At 29.0% G+C, this 11,804-nt stretch overlaps 2 protein-coding genes across 3 annotated transcripts; both read left to right on the top strand.

Moving 5' to 3' along the window:
* The first annotated feature begins 1,740 nt into the window (after window positions 1–1,740).
* LOC101505833 (uncharacterized) lies at window positions 1,741–4,555 on the top strand. 2 transcript variants are annotated; one of them, XM_004490033.4, is made up of 7 exons: window positions 1,741–1,923; window positions 2,083–2,260; window positions 2,937–2,999; window positions 3,134–3,181; window positions 3,302–3,355; window positions 4,042–4,102; window positions 4,195–4,555. In XM_004490033.4, the coding sequence occupies exons 2-7, from the start codon at window positions 2,099–2,101 to the stop codon at window positions 4,281–4,283; spliced, it is 477 nt and encodes a 158-aa protein (XP_004490090.1). In that variant the 5' UTR covers window positions 1,741–1,923; window positions 2,083–2,098; the 3' UTR covers window positions 4,284–4,555. The 2 variants fall into 2 exon arrangements, with proteins under 2 accessions (XP_004490090.1, XP_073221328.1); XM_073365227.1 differs by having other exon boundaries at window positions 1,788–1,923; window positions 2,089–2,260.
* An 857-nt stretch (window positions 4,556–5,412) lies between these two features.
* On the top strand, window positions 5,413–9,043 carry LOC101505496 (uncharacterized). Its single transcript, XM_004490032.4, has 6 exons — window positions 5,413–5,851; window positions 6,518–6,613; window positions 7,007–7,228; window positions 7,498–7,594; window positions 8,427–8,489; window positions 8,585–9,043. The coding sequence occupies exons 1-6, from the start codon at window positions 5,531–5,533 to the stop codon at window positions 8,776–8,778; spliced, it is 993 nt and encodes a 330-aa protein (XP_004490089.1). The 5' UTR covers window positions 5,413–5,530; the 3' UTR covers window positions 8,779–9,043.
* The last annotated feature ends 2,761 nt before the right edge of the window (window positions 9,044–11,804 follow it).

The raw sequence follows: 11,804 nt of genomic DNA, 5'->3' as shown, positions 1-11,804 counted from the left end.
ATTTGAGACAAATAAAAAATAGAACTTATATTCTTGCAAGAATAGTCACACTCTTATTAATCATCACATCTTTATTAAAAAAAATTCTTGCATTGAAGATATTATTATTAATGAAATATTATATGCAATTTTTGTTGTTAAATAAAAAACAGTGGTTTAAGTTGTAGTTCAAAACCAAAGCTCAAACCGCAATGTCAATATTTTAGAGATTCTGCATAATGACCATACATATGCAACATTTATCTACAATTTACACATTATTAGAAAGATGTTTAAACTAAATTTAGATCCTCTAAAATAAATAAAGTATAAAGTAAGAAACTTAAAAGTTAATATTATGATAAAATCATAATTAATTATGATCTATTTATAATATCTACTTTTGATTTATTATTTAATTGTTGTTATTAATTATTTTACTTTAGAGGAACCAACTTCTTTTAAACAACAACGATAATTCAAAATCCTTTGTCCATTATAATTTATAGCACACCAATAAGTTAGTTCATGAAACCAAAATATAACCTAAGACTATATACACACACATATTCCCTTCTTCCTTGAGTCATCTCACACTTCGCATCTATAAAACCATTACTCCTAGTTCCTTAGCTTCATTCTAATCCTCTAGACATCTCCGATTAATTCGTTTTTAAATTAAATTCAACCATACCACAATCAAATTTAAAAGCATCAATCTTACATTAATCAAACAAGGGCACATGTTAAGAGATATTAAAAGTAGATTTTTTTTTATTTATTAAAAATATACGATATTTAAATTTTTGAAGAGTTGAAAATACAAATTTCAGTATAAAGTTTCTATATTAAAATCATTAGCGTGTGTTTTTGAGACACATATTAGCTCTTTCCATTAAATAAATTTAGAGTAAATTCAGATTAACTACTTTTACTTGATTGAATACAACTTTTTTAAGCATTGATTTCCAAATCTTTCACATCCAAAAACAATGTAATACAATTCTATTGAGTTAAAACTATTTTTTCTCTAAAAATAGAGAAACTAACCCACAATAAATATGGAGAAGAATGATTTTCCAAATTATCAGTAGAATTTAGATCTAATGAAAGGAATTAGATTTTTACATTGTAATGAACTCAAATTTAAATATTTACTTAAAGGAACATTATCATTTAGTTTTTGAGACGTCTCGAATAAGATTATTTTCGCCGAAAGAAACTTATATAAAAAATAATATCCTGACTTCGAATTTACCTCATAACTTATATGATTAGATTAATTTCAATACATACTTTCAATTTTACTATATTAATTTTTAAAATATCTCTTAATTTTTTTTAATAATAAATACATCTATTACATAATGACATTTGAATTGAATATATGTGAAATAGATTTTCACCAATTATGCATATAAATTAAGGCAAATGATAGGTAATTTAAAATATACTAATATTTAAAAGTCATTTAAAATTTCATTGATGATTGAAGACATTGAAGTATAAATTAATAATTTTATTAATCTTTACGATTAATACAATAACTCGAGCTATTTTAGTTCAATAAAAATAATAGAAAATGAAAATATCTTTAAGACTCAATTTATTGGACCAACGTTGAATCGTCAAATTATATTTGTTAAAAGTGTCCATGATTTTCATATTAAATTTTAAATAACTAGTGTATAATAAAATTTATCTTAAAATTAAATCCTTAAAAGAATATATGTTCTGAATTGGCCAACTTATTTTGCAACTTGTTGCAAGATCTAAATAATAATATTTAATTAAATAAAAATCTATGAGTGTAATGTATGTTCCTATTTACAACAGACTTTGTATCAACGCAATTCGAGATGCTCCCATAGCAATCAGTTTCATCTTCTCATTTCACTCAATCTAAAGATCGCGAATTTTTCATACTTAATTTCTTCCAATACGGTACGATAACATTTCTTGTTCCTTAATTAGGTTTGATTTCATACTTAATTGGTATTGAATCTATTGATATTAGATTGATCCGTGTTATTATCATTGAAATTTATCTTTTGAAAATGAAAACTGTTACATTTAACTCACAATTGGATTTGGTGTTTGTAGAAAAAGAGAGTAAGCAATGTCAGAGGCTAATAATGTTGAGGATGTGAAGAAACAAGAACTTCATGAGGATTCTTCTAAGAATGAAGTTCACAGTGATAATTCTGGGGATGATCTCAAACTGTCTGATCAAGATACAAATAATGAAAATGAAAACTCCATGCCCTCATCTGAACAGGAGGTAACTATTTTGCTCCATTATTATTATTGTTATTATTATTATTCAAATTGGAAGTAGGTTTTTATATCAGTTTAAGATATTAGTATTTTCATATATTGGTAGAAAACTGAAAATTTGTTTATTTTTTAGAGACATGTTAGAAATTAGTGATTGTGTTAGTTTATTGTGTTTGAACTTGAGACCTGCTTCTTAATAGTCATTCGGTGTCCCTTATTTCACCAACCAAACTACCTACAAGGCGAAAAACTGAAAATGTGTTGTTTTAAGTTTTTGTAAGCTTAGATATTAAGAATTGAGGAGATATTATACATTGCCTTCATTATAAAGGGTTTATTTAAAATTTATAACCAGATTTACAGCTATTCTTTGCATTAAATCTCACAATTTGTTATTATGTTGTTATATCATTTGTAAATTTATTTATGTTACCTCTACAGGAAACAATCAGATTGTAAGTAATTTTTTGTATCAGTTCAAGATATTTCTATTTTCATTTGTTGGCGAAAATTGTGTTGTTTTAAGATTTTGAAATCCCAGATATTACTAAATCACTCCTTAAGGATTAGGGAGACATTATAAAGGGTTCTTCTTACAAGATTTATGGTTATTCTTGTCATTAAATCTAACAATATGTTATTATGTTGTGATATCATTTGCTGTAAATATATTTGTGCAGGAAGACTCTATCAAGAAAAAGTATGGAGGGAGATTACCAAAGAAGCCTCCACTAATATCCAAGGTTACTTCCTTATCTGTTGTTATTCTTCGAAGTTCCAATTCTTGTATGGCTCTATCATTTAACCATATGTGTGTTTGTGTGAAATGTTCTTTTGAAACTGACTTTTGTTCATGAACAATTTCAATTTTTGGTAGGATCATGAACGTGCTTATTTTGATTCTGCTGATTGGGCTTTGGGAAAGGTATTTTCTGGTCTTAGAAGCATCTCTTTATCATTATGCTATTAAAATTTTCAATGAAACCTTCAATATATATTTGGATGCCTGATATCTCTTATCTCTATATCATTATTATTCATATAGCAAGGAGCAGAAAAGCCTAAAGGACCACTTGAAGCACTCCGTCCGAAGTTGCAGGTAAAATTCTTAGTTAACTTTTCCAAGCCTGTTTCATATAAATAGTTTGTGTGCTTGGATTGCTATCAAAGACCTCCAAACTTATGTTTGCACAACAAAACTTTATATGCACAATTTCTTCCTTCAAAGTAGTTCAAACTTAGTTCGAAATGGAAACAAGGGTAAGGTTGCTGTTTCAAACGATGTTTGCAAAATAAAGTTAGTTCAAACTTAAGCTAGCAAACTTCAATCTGAATATAGATTAAGTTGTTTCTTTTATGCATTAGTGCGGTTAGCACACCATGTATATATTGTATTTGCATGTGTTTGCAATAGTTTTGATCCCCCAAGTAGACCCAGATTGAATTTCAGAACAGATATGAAGAATGGATTTGTTGTTTGGAGTACATCTCTGCAATGATATATATGTGTTATGCAATCTATGCAATTAACTTCAACAGATTTTACTAGTTAGTAACCGTTGTCGAAGCCGCTTTCATTATGTTTACTGTAAAAGATTTTAAGGAAACATGTAATCTGAACATGGAATGTGATTCACCAGTCCATTACATAATAGAGTAAATGGTAACTTGCAATAAACATTTGCCTACGCGTACGCGTATTATTGAAATTTTAAAAAAGATTTGCTAATAGTGTTTTACATTTTCTGTTCCCTGTTTTGGTGTCCTACCTAAATTGGTAATCAGCCAACACAGCAGCAGGCCCGGTCAAGGCGCTCAGCCTATGCTCCTGCAGATGGTTCTGAAGGTATGTGCAAATGACTGTCCATTTTTTTGTGTTCCATAAAGTTCAGGTCTGTGTCAAAACTAAAATGTTGTGGTATATATCTTCTTTGACAGTTGATGGTGATAATGCATCATTAGAGGATCCTACTGAAGATGTTGGCAGTGATCAAAGTGATGCTGCTCAAAACCAAAGCTGTCATTAGTAGCTACGGGTTTGAGCTATAAATTGCATTTTGACAATGTGGTGCTTTCTTCTTTGAAATTACAAGCAAATGATGATGCATGTTAGAGATGGTTGTGCTAATAACTAGAAATAGGAATTTTGAAGCGGTTGTAACCATGAATTTCATGATGTGCTAGGATTGCACAGTGAGAGGTCTTGAACTATCATTTGGTGTCACTATTGTGCCAATTGTAACATTTGATGTCTTACAAAATATAATCATCTATAATAAGATTGGATACTTAACAGTAATATGTTGGCAATCAATCAGTATATGTTATTTTGGTCGCTTTTTTTGTTTTGAGTAACAAGTTAGGAGGCTTTAATTTTACATTAATAGTAAATTACAAATTATAACCCAATATTTTGTGTCATATGGATCACAAAAATGAAAGTCAATTTCTATAATTCCATTTGTATGTGTTCTGATTCGTACTGTTGCTTTAATTTCTCATCACATTTATTTTACTACATCCACTGCATAAGCATTGTTCTCTTTTTCATACTTGTTATCAATTCTACTTTGTCACTATTTTATTAAGTATGTGTTTCTATTTCATTTATGTTTTGTTTTTGAGTCTTCTAATTCAAAGAGTTTAGTTGACAATTGACAAGTAATTGCAAGCATCTGTTACATTTTAAGATTTATTTAATAACTAAAATAAATGCAGTAAGGAACTTGTTATGATTAGGATGTCTGAACATACTAGTAATGAGTTTTCTGGATTTCACAAAGATCTTACAAAAGAAATAGTCAGCTTCGGCTTTACTTTTGATGCACAACCTTATCGTGTAAGCTATTGTTTATTTGTTTTCAATGGCCATCCTTTTCATCTCCACTTTTCTTCAAAAATATGTATATTATAGAAGTGTACTTATGAATTACATGATTTTTTAAGAACAAAATTTATATTTTTTCCTTTATAAATATAAAGGGTCTCCAATTTATGATATTAATCCACAAAGTAACTAAAATTCATCAACGATATTTTTGGCAAATGAATCAAACATTTGACTATAGTAACTTAAGCATCTGCTAGACCAAGTTGGTGTTTAAACTACCATTGGTTTTTTTTCATTTACGATTGAAGTCCAAAACAATTTTATTTAATTTATTTATTATCATGTGAGAGGAGCTTCAGTCAAATGACTCTCCCAAAAGTCTAAAAAAAAATCATAGAAAATATCAACACATTGAACTTTCAACATCTATCACCAGCGTAAACAATGAACCTTGTTAATTCTCCCATTCATCTTCGTACAAAAATATCATTGCTTTCCTTAAACCCCAAACCCAAAACTATTAACAAAGACACCCATAAGTCTCGTATGAATTACAATATGATACCAAAACGAGTTAACTCGGACGCGCCAAACAAACTCAGTACCACCACCGAGTTTCTCCTACCTGATGACTCGGTGGAACCCGCAAAAACCAAACCATGTTTATGTGGAAGAAGACACTTCATAGAAGCTGCTGCAACTGCAACACTTACATCATTCCCAATTCAGCCTGCCACAGCCACAAATTCAGATTCTGATTACACAGTAATTTCTTCTCTATTGTAACAGTAAATTAATGGAAAATTATTTAACTTTTTACTTTAAATAAGTAAATATTTATTCATTTTGATTCTTGAATTTGTGAGTCATTGTGACTATAGTTTCTGAATTATCGAAATTATAAAAATATTTATGAATGTGTCTTTCATTCATTGTTTAGATTGGTTTCCATGTGTGTGTATATTTGTTAGTTAATTTGATCCGTAAAATTATTAATAGACGACACACTCAAGGAGTCAATGATGTTTTTGAAATTTCTATACTTTTGAGGGTCTTAGTGACTCTACCTTACACATTTATGGACTAAATGAGTGTTTACTTCAAATTTTTTAGGCAATTGTTAGTAGTTGTTTAGTTCACTTTTAAATTGTGGCAATTGCTAGGGTGGAAAGTGTTACTTGTCAAATTTGGCCATGGATGGGTGATTGAAAATCGCTCTAAACTTTAACGATGACATGATATCATATAAGCTTCTACTTACGAGGAGCAGCAATGATGGTTGTTAGTTTTGAATAAATTTCAAGCATATACTTTGTAGACCATATGAAACCACTTCCCCACCCCAAAAGCCACTTCAGATTGTTGCAGAAAATGATGTTTTTCTTGACACTAATATAATATGGAAACAATTGTTTTTTTTCTTTTTTGCAGGCTTTGGTGAACAAGTATCGCCCACCTAAACCTGATTGGTATCAGAAGTTCTATGCTTGGGTTTTGAGTTCATTTACTAAATCTTATGAAGCTGAGGTTCATTCTTCATTATTTTCATGTATATGGGTCTTAATATAAGCTTGTTATAATTTTTTTATTGAGTGAATAACAATTTTAGTTCATGAAATTGTAGAGTAAGACAATTTGGTCTTTGAAATTAATGGAATTTTAAAATGATCATTGAAATTGAAATTCTCAATTTCAATTTTTTAGGCCGGTCAACATAGTCCCTGAAATTGTTTTTGGAGGGGCTAATGTGATTGATGATTTTGCAATTTTGTTAGTTTCAAAAACAAAACTGTCCAAACTTTACAATTTCATGAACTAAAATGATTATTTACTTGTTTTTCATTCTCCTTTTTTGGCTAGTCTTTATGTTTTTGTTATTATTATTATTGCATTGAATTGATGCTTGGGATTTCTTGCTAGGTTGCTCGGTACAAGTCACAAATCTTCAGTAACTTGAAGGAGAAGAAAGCTAACAAAATCTTGGAACTTGGCATTGGAACTGGTCCTAATCTAAGTTATTATGCTAGTGATTCTGATGTGCATGTTGTTGGCATTGATCCTAATCCGGAGATGGAGAAATATGCTCGGTCAGCTGCTACATCAGCTGGACTTCCACTCTCAAATTTTGAGTTTTTACATGCTGTATGTATCATATTCTCACTGGTTTTAAGTTATATAAGTTATAATAACCATTTCTTTAGAATAAGGAAGAGGAACCATGCTATCGAGAATTTACAGTCCAAATGATTATTGTTTGATAGTCTGGTCAAAACTTATAGTTAGTATGATATTTATTTTGTGGTATGAAGTTAATTTATAGATGTCTCAAAATACCTAGACACGGCGTTGGCTTGGTGCAGTTGATAACATTGTTTAATTGATCTTTAAATTTTAAATTTGGCTCTATTTAGGTTGGGGAGGTTATACCATTAAGTGATGCTTCAGTCGATGCAGTTGTTGGAACACTTGTATTATGTTCTGTTAAAGATGTTGATATGACACTGAAAGGTGATGAAACTTTAGCCTTCTGTTTTTATTCAAATACTTTGACTTACCTTGATTTTTTATGAGCAATTACTAAATCCACTGTTCTGTATATTAGTTTACAATCTTGTGCTTGTGTGTGTTGTCAACTCTCAACTAGGTTGTGTGTGTTCCCATCCTCAAACATTTGTGTTTTTTAAAATTTGATCAGAAATTTGGACAAACCAGTTATTTTTCAGAATTATGTGATACTTTTTCTGTAGACGTGATAGAAAGGTGTAAAAAGTCATATGAACATATGAAAAGATTGAAAAATCATAATTTCTTCTTTCTTTAACTTCTCAAGGCACTTACAATTTAGGTTGGGTCTAACTCAACCAATGAGGAACTCTCAACACACCTCTCATATTTATGACTGAACATCTAAAGTGTGATCCGAGTGGCCCAATAGTGGATGGCTCAACCGAACTTGGATAGAATTTAATATCATTTTTGAATTTGAGTTGACCCTAAACAATCCTATTAAATCAGCCTGTAAAGTGAGGATAGAACAATTATCTCCATGTAACATACAAAATCGAACAATTGTACTTTACAATGAACAGCCATGGGACTGGAAAACCACACTCATATACTCTTACAATTTATGATATAAGTATTTATTTGCGTGTTATGCCTATGTATCATGCTGTATTGAGTTTAAATTTAAAACAATAAAAAATGCAGTAACCAATCTAAGGGAGCATACATATAAAAAGACTAAATATGTGCTTCCTTATTAAGGATGGATGTTTTGTTTATAATTTATAGCACTTTGAAATTCAAAATTATCATCTAAATTTCACCATGTATGCAGAAGTAAGGAGGGTCCTGAAACCTGGTGGAGTGTATGTGTTTGTGGAACATGTAGCTGCGAAAGGTGTGTAATAAACAAAACTTTTTTATTCACTATTTTGAACATAAAAGTTATGTTTGTAAATAGCTTAATTTTGGTTTGTTTTCATGGTTTTACAGATGGAACATTTCTCAGATTCCTACAAAGAGTTCTTGATCCTCTACAACAGACAGTGGCGGATGGATGTCATCTTTCTAGGGAAACAGGAGAAAATATATCAAAAGCTGGATTTTCAAGTGTTGAGCTTGACATAGCATTCTTATCAAATGCTACATTTGTAAATCCCCATGTATATGGAATAGCTTACCAGTAGGATCAAAAGCATGTATTTGATCCTCTTAGCATGCCGGTTCAGGTTGCTTGGAAAGGATTATGGCCATTTTGAGGTACTTTCATAGGGAATGTTAGTAACAGGTGACTTCATGTTAGGGGTTATGCATGTAAATGTTCAAGTGTAAAGTAGAAATAAAAAATAAAAAATAAAAAAAGCAAATAAACAAAATTTTATTGTATTATCTGCTTGAACTTATTGTTTGTGACTCACTATATTAACCCGTAAAATTAGTTTCAAATATTCACTTATGTTTTCAATTTAGTGTAGGTTCTTGGTATCATAATGAGAGTTGGTAGTCAGTCAACATCCATCTCTATTAATCATGTAACGATGAAAATGGGCAATCATGCGAAGAGATAAATTTTTTTATCATTTTAAATTTTCAGAAAAGCTATAGATCTATAATATGTAGTTATGAGAAGTTTTATGATAACCAGCTAAGCTAATATGGTTGTGAAGTAGTTTGATTTGATTCCAGCATTGGACCCTTTGGTATGGTTGGTAAGGGTTCTGTTTCATTTTGTGCTAATTATAAGAACAACTGTTCAATACTTATGGCTGAAGTAAGTGGATTATGGCCTAAAACAAATAAAAACAAGAAAAAAACCAGTAGATACACAAAATAAGAAAACAGAACAAAAGCAGAAGAATTATTAAAACAACACTAAAATACACTTTTGATTCTTTAAGTTCAATCACTTGGGTTCTTTAATTGGTTTTTTTTCTTACTGGGTCTTATATATTACATTTCGCTTTCAATATTAACCTTTTAAGTCTCAAAACCTGCACATTGTGATCCTTTTTGTGGAATTATATTAAAAAAATATCATAAATTTGTTAAAATAGTGACGTGTCATAACGGTGTTGATGTGTCAAATTTAAATAATTATTTAATATGAAAAAAAATAATTTAAATTCTAAGTGAGAATTGAGTTAAACTTAAAGATTACAAGTGTATTTTTACTTAAAAATTAAAATCATAAGTTAAAATGATCATCTTCTTCATCCACATCTTCACCAACTCAGAATTTAAACCCCGAAAAATGAAGAAAAAAACTTCATCTTCTTCAAACCCTAAAACCCCCCAACAAGTTCATCTTTTTCTTTACCATCTACATCAAACTCAAAAATCCCAACAACTTCCGAAAAATCACTGATGCCCTCTTTATACATCCAATCTATTATAATATATTAAAACAAACTTCAACTCTATTTATTGACACATCACACACTTATATTTCACATTATAATATTTGTTCCACATAACTTATTTTCTTATATGGCAGCTTTCATATGTCTCTACAATTTATCTCACATATTTTATTTCTCAATGTTACTTTTGCATCTCACCTATTATCATATACATATATTGAGAATCCGCACACAAAAGCTCTTCATGAAAATAATTTTATTATCTTCTCACTTCAATCACTTTCATTCTTATGTTGAAAATAATTTTATTTTTGATTTCTAACTTTTTCTAAATTTGCATATTTAGATTAGTTGGTAAAAAAATACATCATATCTTATGTTATCTCAAAAATCATTCTTTCGATTCCTTCTGAAATTTTATTGGAGAACACACTTTACATATAAAGTTGTGTTTCTTATACAACATTAAATCCTTCATTCTTAATTCTCACCCCAAGTATCAATGTGAAATGTGAGATTGTCTAACCGTGACTTCCTCAATTGTGTCAAATAATGTCATTTTCTTTCTCCACTTAAATATTTTTCATGTTCTATTTTTCCTTTTTTTTTATCAATGTCTTTCAGTTCTAAACTAATATGATTTCCCAATTCTCATTCCAAATATCAAGGAAAATATGAAATTGTGTAACCTCTTCGGCGATTTCATAAAATGGGTCAAAGCTTACGTTTATGTCATTTTCTTTTGCCATTTATTTTTATCCTTTTTTTTAATCTATGTCTTTCATTCTAATTTAATATAGACAACGTATGTTTTTTTATACAAATCTTTTGTATTTCTTTAACTAATATTATTTTGATTCCGTTGAACACTTTTGAATTCTTAAACCACAAAATGACATTTTCAACTCCTTTATTCTTTTAGATTTTTAGTTCAACTATATATAATAGATAATTGAATATAAACAAGTGCTACAATCCCCTTTAGCCAAGAGATTACAATGTCAAATAGCATAACAAATTCGTTTTGGTAGTCGTTCGACCATAAACACTAACCTAATGGCATATGAGAACATGAATTCACATAGTTTTGTTTCTCTTTCACACCAATAGTTGTTTTGGCTTAATGCATGTATAATAAATAAATTTCAAAAGTAACGAGCACAAAATAACTCCTAAACAAAAATCAGAAGAAGAAAATAGAAACAATTAAAAAAAAAATACAACATGTCCATATTTATGGTCCGACGTGCTTTGAATAAGATGAATTTGGTGAAGGAAATCTATCATAAACCAAAATAACTGACTTTATCTTTCTAATCACTCTCTATGATTTTTATATCATAATTTTGCATACATTTTTATGATTAAAAAACTAACAATAAAAAAATTTATTACAAACTTAATTTTATATCAAGTTATTATTGGTAATTCATTACATTTAAATACATTACAATATTTTAAGAACTAAAATGTAGCATTCATCTTAAATGACCACAAAATATATAATTAAAACATAATCATCACAACTTAATTTCATAACTCTATGATTAAAACTAACAATAAAAACATAACTCTTATAACAAACTTAATTTCATATTAAATTACTCTTGGTAATTCATTACACATAAATGGATCACAATTTTTTAATTACATTTAAATAATTATAGCGTAACATCTTAATTGATTACAAAATATATGAAAACATAATCATCACAACTTAAAAACAAATAATCAATTACAAACAAATAAACTTAGAATGTTTAACAAAAATAAATAAATATTGAAACAAAAATAATTGTAAATGGTTATTTAGATTATTTTTACCATGTAAGTAATGCACAAATAATAACCAT

Source organism: Cicer arietinum, chromosome 2 (assembly GCF_000331145.2).
Source record: "Cicer arietinum cultivar CDC Frontier isolate Library 1 chromosome 2, Cicar.CDCFrontier_v2.0, whole genome shotgun sequence".
NCBI classification, from domain to species: domain Eukaryota; kingdom Viridiplantae; phylum Streptophyta; class Magnoliopsida; order Fabales; family Fabaceae; genus Cicer; species Cicer arietinum.
The sequence above is the reverse complement of the archived record's forward strand: the minus strand, read 5'-3'. Positions and strand labels throughout refer to the sequence as shown.

Coding starts and splice junctions, on each gene's coding strand:
- LOC101505833 (XM_004490033.4), top strand. CDS start 2,099: ATGTCAGAGGCTAATAATGTTGAGGATGTGAAGAAACAAGAACTTCAT. Junction 3,000..3,133: donor AGCCTCCACTAATATCCAAG/GTTACTTCCTTA, acceptor AATTTTTGGTAG/GATCATGAACGTGCTTATTT. Junction 4,103..4,194: donor TCCTGCAGATGGTTCTGAAG/GTATGTGCAAAT, acceptor CTTCTTTGACAG/TTGATGGTGATAATGCATCA.
- LOC101505496 (XM_004490032.4), top strand. CDS start 5,531: ATGAACCTTGTTAATTCTCCCATTCATCTTCGTACAAAAATATCATTG. Junction 7,229..7,497: donor ATTTTGAGTTTTTACATGCT/GTATGTATCATA, acceptor GGCTCTATTTAG/GTTGGGGAGGTTATACCATT. Junction 8,490..8,584: donor GGAACATGTAGCTGCGAAAG/GTGTGTAATAAA, acceptor ATGGTTTTACAG/ATGGAACATTTCTCAGATTC.